The sequence below is a fragment of the Elgaria multicarinata genome, chromosome 1, assembly GCF_023053635.1.
Source record: "Elgaria multicarinata webbii isolate HBS135686 ecotype San Diego chromosome 1, rElgMul1.1.pri, whole genome shotgun sequence".
NCBI classification, from domain to species: Eukaryota; Metazoa; Chordata; class Lepidosauria; order Squamata; family Anguidae; genus Elgaria; species Elgaria multicarinata.
In genome coordinates, this window is record NC_086171.1 from 177,541,054 (window position 1) to 177,558,665 (window position 17,612).

At 41.6% G+C, this 17,612-nt stretch overlaps 2 protein-coding genes across 13 annotated transcripts in view; one reads left to right on the forward strand and one right to left on the reverse strand.

The window, feature by feature from the left end:
• The window catches only part of TNNT2 (troponin T2, cardiac type), a 311,842-nt gene that overhangs the window by 294,017 nt on the left and 213 nt on the right, over positions 1–17,612 (reverse strand). The window lies entirely within an intron of this gene.
• The window catches only part of PPP1R12B (protein phosphatase 1 regulatory subunit 12B), a 139,691-nt gene that overhangs the window by 82,678 nt on the left and 39,401 nt on the right, over positions 1–17,612 (forward strand). Inside the window, exon 1 of one of the 12 annotated variants that reach the window (XM_063143989.1) lies at positions 14,358–15,004. The exons of the other annotated variants lie outside the window; for them this stretch is intronic. Coding sequence (XP_063000059.1) covers positions 14,903–15,004 — 102 coding nt within the window. The 5' untranslated portion in view covers positions 14,358–14,902. Of the gene's footprint in view, positions 1–14,357; positions 15,005–17,612 lie in introns of those variants that run through there. 12 annotated transcript variants of the gene reach the window in all.

Here is a 17,612-nt window from a genome sequence, read left to right on the forward strand (position 1 = left end):
ATAGCAGAGAAAGCCCTCCTCCTGGTAGCCATCTGCCTCACTTCCTTTGGCAGGGACTCATGGAGAAGGACCCCTGAGGATGACCTTAGGGTCTGGGCAGGTACATATGGGAGGAGGCGTTCCTTCAGATAACTTCGCCCCAAGCCGTTTAGGGCTTTAAATATTAATACCAGCACTTTGAATCAGGCCCTATGCTGCTTCAGCTCTATAAACTATATATTTTTGAGAGAGAAAGAAAGAGAGACCTAGGCCTCTGTGGCTGAGGCAGCAAAACCATGGGTCTGTCATACCTGTACTTCATAATGTATAAATAAATTCCTGGGTTGATAGTGTACTATTGGCTAGGTCTCTATGAACCCACTAATTTGCCCTGACCATATTTACGTAGTGTTCCAAGAAGAGAAGAGAAACAACACAATGTAACATTTAAATAATATTTTTCTTGCTACTACAAAGACAAGTTTATTTTGATTCGTAGATTGGCATCCACCAATATTTCAGTGAATATTTCTGTGCTCTATCTATTAGGGATGTGCTCCGCTTCTCCTCGGAGCGAAGAATCAGGAGCGAATTGGCCTGCTCCGCCTTGCACAGAGGCGGAGTAGAAGCGAACCGGGGTCCTGGAGAAGCATGGCGAAGAGAAGCGGCCATAGGCGAAGCGCTTCTCTTTTCGCGGAGCGATCCGCCCGCCATTTTGAATAATTTCGCCCATAGGATTGCATTGCGGAAAACATTAGGGGATAACTGTGTTGTTTTTAAAGCTATCTTTCTGAAATTTCGTGTGCTTAAGAGAGTCGTGGCTGGGGGTCATTTTGAGCCTACTCTCAGCACTCTGTGTGGTGCGGTTCGCTTGCTATAATTTTTTAAAAAATAGGGTAAAAAAGTGCTGAGAGGCAGATTCAACTCCCAGTCATGATCACCTGATGAAGCATCCTCCAATCCCAAAGTTGGAGGAGGGGATAGGCAAAACGGGACTTGGGATACTGGGAAACTTCTCTTAGTCTGTGAACGGACTTTTCCCAGTGTTTTTTAAAACAGTAGCCCCACCAAATGCACAAACACAACCTGAAATCATATACTAAGCAAATAAATAACAGATAGGAAACACAGCACTGCTACCCACCCTAACTTTGGTGAACAACTGAATAGATGTGGTGCAAGGGGATGAGGTCCCCTAGGGCATGTGGACGTGCCCAGTGCACTCCTGCCCTTGGAGGGTCATCAGAGCCCTCCAAAAAGTAACCCAGTGGAGAGACTGGAGAAGCTAATGCCTCTCATGAGTTGAAGTGACAGGTAGCTTCTTAAAGACTGGTACTTACTTAGGGCCAGTCAAAAATTGGCATATCCCCCTCCCCCTGGGCACGTCCACTTTCCTCTTACTGGTAAAAGACAGACATAGCCTTTTTTTAAAAAAATTCTTCTTGTTTATTCAGCAACACTGCTGCTTTTAATTCCACCCCTCCTTTGTTTATTTATTTATTTATTTATTTATTCCATTTTATATTTACACCCCATAGCCCAAGCTCTCCTGGCTTTTCCTCTTCATTGAAGTCAGGCAGGCTTTCATTGTGGTTCAACTCCTTATTGTTGTTGTTGTTGTTATTATTGCTATTAATATTAATTAGTACTGCTATTATTAACATTACTATTGTTGTTGTTGTTGTTTAATAATGGCTGTGATCACAGTGCAGTCAATCAACTCTGAAGCAAGGATCACAAAGCTTTACTCTTATCCTCCTAGCCTCCTAGTTATGGGATGCAAAAGAAAAGGCATCTCTCTGTGCTGCTCCCGCCTCACAGGGATGGTTTGCATTACTGGCTTTGAAACTATCCTTGGCTCACTTCCTTGTGCCCCCAGAAATGTCTGCTGCCTGCCTGCCTGCCTGCCTGCCTGCCTGCCTGCCTGCCTGCTTGCCTGTCTTCCCCCCGGGGTGCTGCTGTGGTGGGGCATCTGCCGGAACTGACTCCCCCATACTAGATCTATGGTGTATCTCTGCCTGGCTCTCTGCCCGCCTGTCCTCCTCCTCTGTGACCGCCTCGCAGGGATGGTTTGCAATGCGTTACTGCTGGCTTAGAAAGAAACAAGCCATCCTTGGATTACTCCTTGCGCCCGCCTCGCAGGGTTGGTTTGCAATGTGTTACTGCTGGCTTAGGAAGAAACAAGCCATCCTTGGCTCACTCCTTGCGCCCCCCTCGCAGGGTTGGTTTGCAATGTGTTACTGCTGGCTTAGAAAGAAACAAGCCATCCTTGGCTCACTCCTTGCGCCCGCCTTGCAGGGTTGGTTTGCAATGTGTTATTGCTGGCTTAGAAAGAAACAACCCATCCTTTGCTCACTCCTTGCGCCCGCCTCGCAGGGTTGGTTTGCAATGCGTTACTGCTGGCTTAGAAAGAAACAAGCCATCCTTGCCGCACTTCCTTGTGCCCCCAGAAATGTCTGCTGCCTGCCTGCTTTCCCTCCCTCCTCCCCTGCCCACCTCGCAGGGATGGTTTGTGTGTGTCTTGCTTTGACTCAGGGGATAAGTCCTTCCTGCGCTCACTTAGACTTTTTGAAGTTCCAAATAAATTTTTCAAGTGTGGAAGAAGAGTCATATTTAATCTTGATAAAATAGTTAAGAGCAGAGACACCACACTGACAACAAAGGTCCACATAGTTAAAGCAATGGTATTCCCCGTAGTAACCTATGGCTGCGAGAGCTGGACCATAAGGAAAGCTGAGCGAAGGAAGATAGATGCTTTTGAACTGTGGTGTTGGAGGAAAATTCTGAGAGTGCCGTGGACTGCAAGAAGATCAAACCAGTCCATACTCCAGGAAATAAAGCCAGACTGCTCACTTGAGGGAATGGTATTAAAGGCAAAACTGAAGTACTATGGCCACATAATGAGAAGACAGGATACCCTGGAGAAGAGGCTGATGCTAGGGAAAGTGGAAGGCAAAAGGAAGAGGGGCCGACCAAGGGCAAGATGGATGGATGATATTCTGGAGGTGACAGACTTGACCTTGGGGAAGCTGGGGGTGGCGACGGCCGACAGAAAGCTCTGGCGTGGGCTGGTCCATGAAGTCACGAAGAGTCGGAAACGACTGAACGAATAAACAACAACAACCTTCAGGTATAACCTGATGGAATCTGAGTTAGTGGTGACCAACCAAGAAAGAGATCTTGGTGTTCCAGTGGACAGTTCAATGAAAATGTCTACCTGCTGTGTGGCTCCTGTAAAAAAAAGGAGAGATAGAAAGGCAGACATGTTAGGCATTATTGGAAAAGGAACTGAGAATAAAACTGCCAGTATCATACTGCCTTTGTACAAAATTATGATGCGACCATACTTAGAATACTTCGTACAGTTCTGGTCACCACACGGCACGCGAAAGATATTATAGAGCTGGAAAAAGTGCAAAAACAAGGACCATCTAAAGTGATCAAGGGGCTGGAGCATCTCCCTACAAAAGCTAGAATTGTTTAACTTGGAAAAAAGGAGGATAAGGGGAGACCTGTTAGAGGTGTACAAAATGATACGTGGTGTGGAGAATGTGGATAGGGAGAATGTGGATAGGATCATCCCATGAAGGTGATTGGTGGGAGATTCAGGACAGATTAAACGAAGTACTTCTTCACCCAGTGGATAGTTAAACCATGGAATTAGCTACCGCAAGATTTAGTGATGACCACCAATTTGGATGGCTTTAAAAGGGGGGTAGACAAATTCCTGGAGGAGAAGGCTATCAATGGCTACTTACCCCTGAGAGCTCTGTGCTACCTGCAATAGCAGAGGCAATATGCCTATGTATAGCAGTCACTGGGGAACATGGGTAGGAGGGTGCTGTTACATTTGTGTCCTGCTTGTAGGTTCCTGGTCTACTGTGTGAACAGAATGCTGGACTAGATGGACCCTTGCTCTGATCCAGCATGGCTCTTCTTATGTTCTTATATTAATTCTGAAAAACCTTTTGTGATACAGCCATTCTATTTGTAAATGCAAGTGCAAAAAAGCATTTGTAAATGTATGTTTATGCTCTAATAATACTATTGAAAGACACTAAAGATGAAGTTAGCACCTGGCTATTAGGTGTATTACCCTATTAAGTCTTTCTTACTCTTCTCTGTAATTTTGTCTCCTTGTTTGCATTTCTTCACTTGGCTTTGTGGTCCTAGAGTAGGAAGATGCAGTTAATTGGGTGATTGTTGAGCAGATACCAGTAAGGAGGTGTTATGTAATGAATCAGTTCTGTTGAATGGTACAAAATAACTTTTGTCATTAGCACAGAAATGAAGGGGAAATGAGTGAAGCTTTGTAAAATAGCATGGAAAACTCAGGTAGGACATGGGCTGCCCTACTGAGGATGGAAAAACAACATCTGCTGTTTATAAAGTTAATATGAATCAGTTAATAATTTGGAAGAAGATTGAGATTCAGCCACAATTCCAGATTTTAATAGAAATTAATATTAGGCACATTCCAGTCTTCAACGCATCCAAGAATGTACATGAATACTCCCTCCACACACACACCCCACTGCAGTACTGGTACCTTTGTGCTTCAAAGAAATTAGAAGAGGATTGTGTACAGTAGTTCTGCAGAGCTGTCATGGATCTAGTAACCACATTATGATTACTGGATTTAGACTACCATGCACTCACTCTGGCCAAGCCCTTCTTGGCTTCTTTCAGGCCCCAGGGACACAGTGGGCCTGTCTAGACAACACTTCAGGGACTGCAGTTAGCGAAATTGTGGTTCTCTGGAGTTAGCACTAACCACAAGCCGTGCTGTCGCACACAACACTTTAAGCCACGGTTAGAGACACTAACCTTGCTGCAGATGGTCCTACTGGGGTTAGAACGTGACCAGGGTTTAGCAAAACGCACCGCACACAACACCTTGAACCCTCCAGCATAATAAAAAGCCTTAACCACCGTAATTTAAGGTGTCTTCTGAACAGGGCCAGTGTGGTGATGCAGTCACCTCACATGTATTCAAGGGGTCTTAGTGCAGTTCAGCTCGCCAAGCCCATTACTTAATCAAGGCAAATATAATCTACAAGAGAAGGTCATCTCAGCTGCTGAGAATGCAGTTGCCTTCCACAGGTGTACCACAAGCAACTACGTGGAAGTATGGTTAACTCGATTGATGTTAGTGAAGGTTAGCCTTGCTCCCATTTGTCTTGGTTGGATTAGTGGGCATGTTTAGCCTGGAGAAGAGAAGATTGAGGGGAGACATGATAGCACTCTTCAAATACTTAAACGGTTGTCACACAGAGGAGGGCCAGGATCTCTTCTCAATCCTCCCAGAGTGCAGGACATGGAATAACAGGCTCAAGTTAAAGGAAGCCAGATTCCAGATGGACATCAGGAAAAACTTCCTGACTGTTAGAGCAGTACGACAATGGAATCAGTTACCTAGGGAGGTTGTGGGCTCTCCCACACTTGAGGCATTCAAGAGGCAGCAGGACAACCACCTGTCAGGTATGCTTTAGGGTGGATTCCTGCATTGAGCAGGGGGTTGGACTCGATGGCCTTGTAGGCCCCTTCCAACTCTGCGATTCTATGATTCTATAGTGTTAATTACAGCCCGGAACCTTAGATCCTCTTTGGAGGCCACCTGCCAAATGAAGTTAGGTGGGTGTCTGCAAAAGAGAAACCCCCTGTTTATAGGCATTTCTCTTCTCCCAGTCATTCTAGATTTTAGATTTTTATTATTGTGACTTTATTTTTCAAAGTGTGTTGGGTGGTGTGTGTTTTTAACATTTTATTGTATTAATTGTTTTTAACCTGCCTTATTTGCGTGAGCTGTACTTAACATGAAAAAATAGAAAGAGCTGGATACTTTCTCTGCATGGATAACATGCCTTCAGCTAAGTGAAACTGCTTTTTAAAAAAGCAATTCTGACACCTACAGATATATGTACCACTCATGAACTGAAGAGTGGTAAAAATGCAGTTTGGGAGAGCGTTTTCTAATTTTTGACTTTCAGGAGCACCTACTTTGGTTCCAGATCTTGTTTTGTCTAATGTCATGAATACTGTAAAATGTTCTCTTTGGGCGCAGCGCTATAAGGTTGACACCTGCTAAACAGAAGCTTCCAATCTCAGAGGCTTCCGAATATCTTATGCCCTGCCAGTCTGCTGCTGACAGGGCAGGAGGAGCAAAGGAAGCAATTTTCACCTCTCTGTCCTTTTTAATTTTTTATCTCTGGATGGGCCTTTGAGAGGAGACCATAGGACAGAGAGGCCATAGAAATATTCATAACCAGGCCTCTCCTCTTCCCACCCACTAGAAGGCCCCCTTTTTTCCTCTCTGAAATCCTCCGAGGCTGCTTTTGTGACCTTGGAAAGCAGGCACTGTGGTTATTTCTGCGGCGGGTCTGTTTCTATGGCTTCAGCAAGGGGAATCCAGAAGTCCTATGGTCTCTGGGACGCTCTCTAAGGATTATAGGATTGCTCTGCTCATTAGGGATATTTTCAGTAAACTGCATTCATGGTCTTTGGCTATCACTTTGATAAAGTGATCAAACTTTGAAATAATTTACATATTTTTCTCCAGACTCTGCATGTGATAGCGTTTGGATGGTGTATGGGTCCTCTGGAGTCCATTTCTTGGCTTCAAGCCTAGGAAGCTGAGGAATGTATCCACTTTCTTAGTCCTCTAAAGTGATCACTGTTTTTAGTTCATGTACATTCTGTTCCTCTTCAGCAACTCATATTTAAATGAAACTGGCTGTTTCTAAAAGTTACCGTCTTTAAATGTGATTAAACTCCTGCATGTGCCAAGTGCGTGACTTATGGAGGATGAATGAAAGCATGTTGTTCCTCTAAGTTACCATCTTTTGTTTTTCTTACCAGTGTTATGGATACACTGAGAGAGAGAGCTATGGTCTTAGTCTGTTTTTGAGAAATATATGGTACACTAATTTTGTAGTAACACATATGAATTCATAGGCTCCATATTTTATGCCACAAGGCTATTATTAAAGATGATTGCCTTTAATTTAAAATCCATTGTACGGCGGTTGAGCAAGGAGGACCTTTGAACTGACAGGTGAATTCCTAAGGGTTGCATTGCTGCAAGGAATCTTTTACTCCAGTCTGTTTTTTCCAGGACTTGAAAACCTGCTGCTTGGTGATGGGATCAGCACTCAGTACATAGTAGGCAAAAGGCTTGTCTTGTCTTCCTTTTATGGGAAATTGCTGCAATGTTTTTACATCATGTTAAACACAGTCTAGTGCCAAGCCGTCTCTCCCCACCTCCCCAGAAATGTTTTTACAGTCCTTCATTTAAAGGGCATGATCTTGGCTATCATACATAAGAAATAAGCCGTTTCAAAGGCATCATTCCTGTAATCATAACAGGATCCTGCTTATAACAGTAAAAGTTGAACAATAGATTAAAAGCAGAACCTGCAACAAAGTATTGCAGTGTGGAGTGCTCTTGTTCAGGATTCCAGCCAGCCCTCTTCTAAGATGCTCCATTCCATCCCCCTTCCTTCCTGGTATTCTACTTTTCCTTCCTCCATCAGTCAACTAGTATTTCTTAGCACTCTGAGCATGCTCAGTCCTTGTTGGGCTGTTTTGTTTTGTTTTTGGCTCTTCCTTTCCTTAGGGTTTTGTACTTCTGCGAAACATTGCTTCCTCAGACCCTACTAGTACCTCTCTCTTGTATGTGACCGATGTCATTTTGGCTACGTAAGAATCCATCCTCATCCCTGAACTTCAGAAATCGAGGGAATGATCCTCCAGTTGAAATGCTGAATCACTTGATGTTGGGCTGCGTCTAATATGACTTGTTTTAAAAATTGCTTTTTATATTGATCTGTGAAGCGGGAAACGAGCTGTCTTTCCATTCTGTCTGATTGATGGCCTTGGAGTCTGCATTAAATCCTCCTTCTCCTTGTCCAGTGAAGTATACTGGTGTGATTCTCCCAGAGATTTCAAAGTCAGGCAGCTAACCCACAGATGAAAACCTTTGCACATGCTTAAACTACATGTGCACATCTCAACTTGCACATGCGTTAAGATGGTCTGTGTCAGACTGAGACTGTCCCATTCTGTGGCATCAGCATGGCAGCTGCCAGCATATAACCTAGAAGCAGGGCAGGGAGGGCATCCTCCATGTATAAAAGGTTGTGAAAAATTTAAAGGAGCACAATAAGCATGTTTGGGATTCAAAACTTTATAATGGTTCTTCTGCCAGTTTCCAATAATATGATGAAAAGGTAATATCAGAGCCCCTCAAAGGAATTACAATTTATATTGTCAGCAAATAGCAGTGCCATGGGATCTTACTCTGAATATTAGACCATTTCCCCCTACATTTCACCACGGCATTTCCAAAATTAAATAGCAAGCCAGGCATAATAATATGATGGGAGCTAAACATTTAACTTTATTTTTACTACCAAAGTTTTTTTTCAGTATTGAGATTGCATTTGCAGCCAAATGTATTTCATTTACCGTTGTTCTGGGTAAATTGGACGGCAACCACAAATTAATTCAGATCATGCAAAGATTTTTACCTTAAGGATTTTGCCATGTTTGAGAATTGATGGTATTTGTATAATGGAATATCTAGCACTTTTTATTCTCCCAACATTTTAACAATCTATAAATACATTTTAACATGGTGTTTTAAATTTGTAATTTTGCATTGCTGCTGTTTTTATCTGGTTGAGCTTTTATACTGTATTTTATATTATGGTTTTATACTGTTGTTTTATACTTTGAATGGTTTTATTTTTTGTGAACTGCCCAGAGAGCTCCGGCTATTGGGCGGTATAGAAATGTAATAAATAAATAAATAAATAAATAAATAAATAAAATAGCACTTAACCATCCATATGCCAACAGGAATCATCATGTGCCTGTGGGATTGCTCTCTGGCAGTTAGCACCAAAGTTTATTGAAGTGCCTTCTTGAGCTATAGCATGTATGCTATTATAATTTCAAGTAGCTCTCTCAGTGACAGATCTAAACTGTTCAGAGAAGAATGACAGAAACTGGAGAAAGGGAGTACAAAGTTGAATATTAAAAGAGCTCTCTAAATAAGCCCACAAAAGTCATCAGTATCTCCCCCCCCAAAAAAAAAATTATTAGCCTGCTAAGAAGCTAGAAGTCTGTGCTTCTGTGCTGACTTTAGAGGAAGGGAAGCCCCCTGATCTAGAGCCTGTGTGGAAATGCCTCTTAGCAGGCTAGTTTTAAAAAATGCCTTCTATCGAGTAGACTGATGGAAGAAGGGCAGGGCAATCCTCTACCAGTGTGCTTGTTTTCTGTGTTGATCACAGAAGAAGGGGCTTCCTTTTTTCCAGAGCTACCGCAGAAACCAAATGGACCTGCAAAGAAGGGTCCCTTCACCAGCCCACTCACTCGCTTGCATGGAAGCATTCTAGTTGCATATGGTATCTAATGACTCATCATAGGCACAATATGATGCTGTGTGTAGATTGGTGAAGTAAGGGTAGGGGAATGTCTTGAGTCCTTGAAATATAAAGTATTGTACACTGTATAGTAGAATGAAAACAGAATGGATTTGGTTATAAGATTCTTCCCTGGTAATTTTTAGTGGAGTAAAGATGGGTGCTAAAATGAAGGAGATAAAAAGTTGTTCATGCACAGGAGATAAGACAATAGCTGGGAAGTGGGAGTCATTTTAAGGGGTAATTATGTGTTTTAAAACTATGGAAAAGGAAATAATATGAGAGGGTTAAGTAGCTCAACTCCCAGAGATAACTGGAATGACTGTTCGGACATAGAGGGGGAAATGATTAAGATTGGCAGGTGAACTAACCTGAATTGCACATCTTAACCATATGCTATGGATTTCTTGACATAGAAGACTGGTATGGGCAGAATTACAAGTCTGCCCTATTTCAGGTAGACTGGCTTACCTTGACCCAACACCATTGCCACACACGCTGGCCATGAATGACCCAAGTTCCATGGTGGAGAGAACCAGGAGAGGAAGAGGCATGTGAAGACACTATCATATGCCTTCTCCTGTTGTGCTCTGTAACTGTTGTGCATAGTAATGCTGACTCAGATGTCTGAAGAAACACTCAGAAACTAACTTCAGGAATTCTTAAAAGCCCATCTTTATTGGGAGGTAGAATCATAGAATAGTAGAGTTGGAAGGGGCCTATAAGGCCATCAAGTCCAACCCCCTGCTCAATGCAGGAATGTATTGGGCTCAGGACTGAGCCCTGTGGTACCCCACTCGTTACCTCCCCCACAATTTGAGAAGGTACCATTGATAAGCACTCTTTGAATCTGATTCTGTATCCAACTGTGGATCCACCTAATAGTTGTTCCATCTAGCCCACTTTTAGCTAGTTTATTAATCAGAATAACATGGGGCACTTTGTCAAAAGCTTTGCTGAAGTCAAGATCTATTATGTCCACAGCACAGTCCACAAGGGAGGTGACCTGATCAAAAAATGAGGTCAGATTAGTCTGACAGGATTTGTTCTTGACAATTCCATGCTAGCTTCTAGTAATCACTGCATTGTTTTCAAGGTGCTTACAGATTGACTTCTTTATAATCTGCTCCAAAAATTTCTCAGGGATGGATGTCAGACTGACTGGTCTGTAGTTCCTAGGTTCCTCCTTTTTCCCCTTTTTGAAGATAGGGACAACGTTAGCCCGCCTCCAGTCGTCCAGCACCTCACCCGTCTTCCATAATTTTGCAAAGATAATAGACAGTGGTTCTGAGAGTTCTTCTGCTAGCTACTTCATTACTCTAGGATGCAGTTCATCAGCCTCTGAAGATTTGAAGTCTTTTACTGTTCACATATCTGAAGAAAGACTTTTTATTGCTTTATCCCTCACTAGTCTCAGCTCATTCTGAGCTTTAGCCTTCCTGACGCCATTTTGGCACTTCTGTGCTACCTGTCTGTACTCTTTTTTTGTAGCATGGCCTTCCTTCCATTTCCTATATGTATCCATTTTTGTTTTCAGGTCATCTCTAAGTTTTTTGTGGAGGGGGGCTCTTACATTCCTGATTGGGTTTTTTTTCTGGTTTGGAATGCAATCCAAGCCAGTGAAGAATCTCCAGCTCCCAACACCCAATTTGGCTGCCTTTCCTACCAATATCTTGCTCCTCAAAACCACTCCCTCTGTGATCTTCTTAACATTAATCAGTGCCAGAGGTGAACTATGAGGGGGAAAGAGGAAGGATTTTTGCTTCCCTCCCTCCTCTCTGTGCTCTGATACACTGAGAGATGTGAATCTCCTAATGGGGTGTATTCCCCCCCCCAAAAAAAAACCCCTCAGATTGGACCTTGGATTATTTCTGAGTTAATCTGAGGCAAGCTTCAGATAGATCGCCCATCTCTAGTTGTCAGCTGCTTTGGAGGCTCCAGTCAAAAAATGGGATATAAATATAACAAATTAACAATAGTTTCTGGTGAGAATCTATACTGCTAGTTTTACCCTACCCTGTGCCTGTTTGGTGCATTCTCTTCCCCTCTTCCCCTCCTTATTGTTTTATTATGATTTTATTAGAATGTAAGCCTATGCAGCAGGGTCTTGCTATTTACTGTTTTACTCTGTACAGCACCATGTACATTGATGGTGCTATATAAATAAATAATAATAATAAGAAGAATGTTCCTTTAAATAGCTATATATCTTCCTTATAACTTACTTCTTCCCCTCCTGCTTATGTTCTCATTGGCTTAATTTATGATTCCTCAAGTTGGGAGGGAATAATCTCCTGAGGGCTTGGGGGCTTATTATTATGCCTTATTTGTAAATAGCCTTATTCATAGTCCCAGCATTCACGTTTCTCAAAGTCATTGTGACATTCCCCACTGAGGATCACAGAAAGGAAGGAGGAGGATTGCGAGTGCTGGGATGTTGTAGAACTAGTTACTTCATGTTGTGGTAAAGTGGCATTGACTTGGTTTGCATGATACAACAACCCATCATGAGTTAATGCAAGGTTTGTTTAATCCCCAAATAACCCTTACTAGCCTGGTTCGCATAACACAACAACCCCGATAAGTCTTAGTTGGGGGCTGCATATTCATAACGGCAATTGGCACACACCGCAGCTCCTCAACAGGTAAATTAACTCACAATACACTGTCATACCATGAGAACTGGTCCATTGAGACTGGAAGAGTAGAAAAAAAATGGCACAGAACTATAAAACTGGGGGTTGGTTCATAAATTGGTTGGGGGAAAGTTTATAGCTGTAGTGGTTGAATGGATATATTCAGTGAAAGGGAGGGTTTATGAAGTTTTACAAGGGTGGACATCACAAAGCTGGTGAAATTCTGGATTGATAGACAAATTATACTTTATAGTTCCTTCCTGTCCAAATCTTTAACTATTAGAATGTTTGGTCTTTAATTAACAAATGCAGTTACCTAAAACTGAACATAGGCTCCAAGGCTCAATATGTCCTATGTTTTGCATCCATTAGCTGTACTTCGTCTTTAAATGCAGAACTTTTCTCCCCGCTACCGCACCCCAGCTCCTTCTTGCCACTGCTGATTATGAATCACTCCATTGTTCTTGGTATATTGACATACTGTTAGGAAAAAGAAGTGTGTGCATGTAATTTGGAGATCATTAACTCCACCTTGACATTAAGGTGGTCTACCTTGAAGTTCTTTTCTGTTTTGATACTACATTTGTCATGATACATGGTAGGCTACTTTGATTTGCTCTTTATTGTTCAGAAAACACAAACAATAACAGAGGGAAAAGCAGAAATGCAATAGACCTGGAAATATGCATTGTCCTGAGATATGGGAACTATTGTGCAAATTGATCCACTGAAGTAGCAGATGGTGAAAGTGCAAGCATAACTTTTCTTTCTCCCAGATTCCAACTGATTGCAAGCAGCTTTCCCCCCAAAAGTAGGATTTTAACATACCTACCGTTGCTTCCTCTTCTTTCAACTGACTCGACATTCATTGGCAGAAATTCTGAGTATATATGATAGTAGTTGCTTTTCTAGTTTCTTAATCAGATTTGGCAAAATGAAATCTTAGTAGTTGTCTGCTTCACTTTATTCGCACACACGTCTTTAGCTTTATTCACACACATCCTTTGCCTTAAAAAAAATTGTTCCCACTTTGAAACTTACTAGATTCGGATTCAAATTTAGAGTAGACCAATTGAAATCAATGGGACTGAAGTTAGTCAATTTATCCTAAGTATGAATAAAGATCCAACCCACTGATTTGAAATTTGAATCTAAACAATGTTTAAAACTCAAATTGGTGATAGTACACCTTTCTTTGAGTCACACAAACTAAATTCTAATAAATTGTTGGAATGCAGAGCCAAACATTTGTACCAAAAAAGACACAGTAATTAGTATGTTTTTATTGTTGATCAACATCTGTCTTTCAAATCTTTCCATCAAGCATCTTTATTAATATCCCTTATACACAATAATTGCCTGAAAGTCTCATAGAGACTGAGAGCAGCTCTGCCTCCAACCACTGTCAGAGGAATTATGTAGTTGGAATTTGCTATATACACAGTAATTACAATGTTAACATTTTGAGGTTTGCTCTTTCTCAGCTGTTAGACTCAGAGGTCCTTTAGGATTTAAAAAAGCAAAACCAATTAGTTTGTTCTCCTTTATTTTAATTTTGTACTTCATTTTTACTTATTTAGGGGTTTCTGGACCCCTTTTCAATTCTGTTGGATTCTCCTTCAAGTGATGTCATTTAAAGTCAGTGCACAGCTTGTGTGCGCATGACTTTAGTAAAATATATGACACCCAAACCAAATGAGTAAATGTTTATACAAAAGTGAATTAGCATTACAATTTGTACTATTTATGTTTTTAGGATACTTGTTAGATGCAGCACAAGTAAGCCGCCACTGGTGAAAGTTTTAAAGGGGAGTTTGCCTTTGGCCCTTGGTCATGTGTATCTGTTTTGCAACATGTTCAGTTTTAATAAGCTTTAATTGCTTCTACTTTTAAGGGATTTTCACTTTTCATTCCATGGATTTGGGCTGCTTAATGGTGCTCTACAATATCAAAAAGCCTTGTAAAAGGAGCAGCCCTTGTTATAACCACCTACAAAATGACTGGAACATAGACCTCGCAAGCGTACTGATTTCTACTTTGACCTCCACCTTGAAGCCTCTAGGCTTTTGGAACTGTCAAGCTTTCTTTCTCCTTCAAGTAGCAGCCCAAATCCCAAGTTGAAAGCGAATCTATGCCTTTGGCCTCTCTCCAGCATTCCTTACTGAGCAAGTAAGGATTTGGAATGTCACAAAATAGCAAGAGGGGAGGGAAGATAGAAGTGTGTGAAGGCGTTCCTAACTTGGAGGATGGAACAAAACACAGCTTCATCTGGACTGCCCATTTCTGAAGCAACATTTGTTCCTTATTAGTACTTTCTCACTAATGATGCAGCTCAGCTGCAGCAACGAAGATCTGCCTCAGCAAGGCTGTGGATTAAAAATGCTCTTGACTAAAATCTCTTCTTAGTTGGACAAACAAGTAATCTTTGGCTTTGCCATTTTTTTATTTTTATTTTTATTTGTGATCTCATTTCTCACCCTCTTCGTTGTCTGGAAATACTCTTCGCTGTATGAAATCTCTGAATGTCAGGACATCTTTTGGAAGACCTAAGGACAGGTTTCTGATTTGAAGGTGGCCCTCTCTAGCTCTCTGCAGTGCTAACAGAAACTCCTTGGTCTCTTTCTGGTCATGATTAAAGCATTATGGAGTACAGACCCCTGTGACATTTCTTTCTGCAGTTGTCAGCCGGGTGCCTAGAAACTTATAACTTTGAACATCGGTTGAAATACTATAATTGTCAAACTAGTTTCTTCTTACTTTAGAAGGCACCACCCAGCTGCACATAGTGAGACAGAAGTGAAGAGTTGGATCTTGTTGCTACTGAGAGGTGACCTGTTGCCTTGCCACCACCCTGAATGGGCCATGTCGTCCTTGTATACCAGGAGTAAGGAGTTTACTCGAAACAGAAAGTCTCAGTCTGATTCTCCCCCATCGTCTCCTTCCCCGATTGCAAAGACACTCAGAGTAAGCAGCCTTTTAATTTCTGTGTTATATTGCAACTTGCTGAGGGCTGATTATGACTGCAGATTACATGTGCCTTTACCCACTTTAGTCTTGGTGTACCGCTCATTTCTCTTCTGAAGGTGTCAATGTAAAATAAAGCCCTGACAAAGCTCTCTTGTAGAAGGAAACTTCAACAGTATAGAAATGCAAACTCTTCTAATCTTGGCTGTAGTTACTGTTTGAAGGATTGAAAGCAAATCACTTGTGTTTGCTTCCTGTTTCTTCACAATGATTAGGAACCACATTTGCTGGATACTCTTAGTAGAGCATAGGCTTTGAAATGGAAATGAGGCAAAACCTGAACAGCTTGTTAAGCTGCTGTATGTTTCTCACATGTCATGTACTTAAATATTGCTAGCTTTTTGAAGTTTGACATCTGTCTTGGCTGTAAAATACTGATGGAATGTACTACTATACTACTTTAAAGGTCCAGAAAATAGCCTCTTTGTGAGAAATACTTATGATGTTAAGATGGCCGTTGTTTTATCTCACATTATTTTTCTAAATGTCAAGAATTCCAATTTGCAAGCATGCATTATAAAGGAGTTTTCCTGAATCACTGCTATTTCTGTCTCGAGCACTAGAAAAGCAGTTATGAGTCAATCTAAACATTACTTCTCTTTCCATTTTTGATCACATTGGGCACACTGAAATGATTCAGACTTTGCTATGTAGCTGTGACCATTAGAAATCACACACAAACTTACCTCTGATATTAATATTATATTATTATGTGTGAGAAGGTATAGGAAATGGGTATAGTAGGCTGAAGCAGCTGTAATGAATGTATTCTGATCAATTTAGTCAAGTTTTACTACATTTCTTGGCATATATGCACTCAGCAAAAGTATAAAGAACCAGCTATGGGATTCCACTTGCCATCGTCCAACAGTGAATGATGAACTAGAGAAACTGGTGAATTTCCTATCGTGTGCACTTCTTATTTAGATTTCACTTCCTTTTTAAAGCAGAATAGTTTTAGTTTGTCTGCAGACTTAAGTGCAGGAAATTAATTTTTAGTACAAAACACTATGACTGTAGTGCCGTGGTTTCTGGGAAGCCATCCCAGGGACATTGCAATATTGTGGACCTCCCTCTTGGCCAATGGAGAGGAAGGTCTGCTACTGAAAGCCTCCTTTTTTGGCCACACAAATCTCTGCCTCTGTTCCCATCATGGTAGACAGAAAAAAGGGATGTGTCAGGGGTGGATCAAGAGTGTTTTTGGATCCACTGGATCCAAGGCCCCCTCGTTCCCCCAGCAGGATCCTGAAAAGAGGAAAAACTACTCAAGCCAAGTAGGTGGCATGGTGAATTTTCCTCCCACTGGAGTCAATGGGAGGAAGATTTTTTTTTTACAAAAAATAGATAACAATAAAAGGGGGAGAGGTAAAAGCTGTTCATTCTGGTTGGACTGCGCAAGTTGGCAAGACATAGGAAGTGGCAGTTCCTCCTCCATGAATCCCTCCTCCAGAACCTCAGGACTGCTCTGCCTGTGAACTTAATGTTTCTTCACTACTTGAAAAACTCTTAGCAGGTATTCCTGTGATAGCAACTTCCTGTGTAGTTTTAGTTCCTTCAAGTCAAGACAATTGAGGTGTAGCCATGTCTCATAATTTAGTAACAGCTCTGCAATGCATCCCAGAGGTAACTAAGCATAATACCCAGTACTTATTTTACCGTGCTGCAACATGCATGTACTTATTACTTAGTATTTAGAGACTGGGTTATTTTGAGGGAGACTATCAGTAATTACAGAGCATTTTCTTTCATTTGGAGTCATGAAGAACAGTTTTAGCTACACTTGGTTGAGAACTTCCATTCTGAAGAAAATGTTGGGGTTGGAGGCAGATAATTTTAAGGGGATTTTTTAAGTTGTCATACTGCACCTTAGTAACACCACTAATTAACTAAGACGCTCATATACCCAGCTAGTATCTTCTCCTTTAAATTACCATCATTGGGGACACCTTCTTAGCTTATTCATCCTCTGCACTGCAACACACTCCTGTCCTCCTTCACCTCCTCCATCCAGCTCCCCCAGCCCTCACAATAGTTCTCCCTCCTGGCTTCTGCAGGCCCCATCCCTTCTCACTTTCTTTTTGAGGTATTTACGCCTGTAGCTGTCAGGGATTTGTAACCTCACTCATCCATTTTAATAGTACTGAGAAACCTACCAGTTTGAAGAACACTGAGTTACAACTATGTAAAGGAACCATATATGTAGACTACTTTCTGTGCAGTTGATTGCTTAATGAGGCAATTTTCTTTGCCTGTCAATTAAGCTGCTTATTAGGCTCCATTGTTAAGCAATTAAATCACTCTCACACACTCTGGAGAGCTCTTGTTATACTGAAACAGTAAACAAGTTAATCGGGCTTCCTTCAGCAATACACACCTTTCTCTCTCTAGTTTGATAGCTTTCCATTTCCTGTCGTGTACAAGCACAATTTCATTTCAGAAAGTATGCCTCTGTCTCCACGCATGTTCTTTGTATGTGCATAGAAGGCCAATGTATATAGGACCAAGGTTCATCCACTTGGGTGCTCCAATTCTCAACTGAAATCACTTT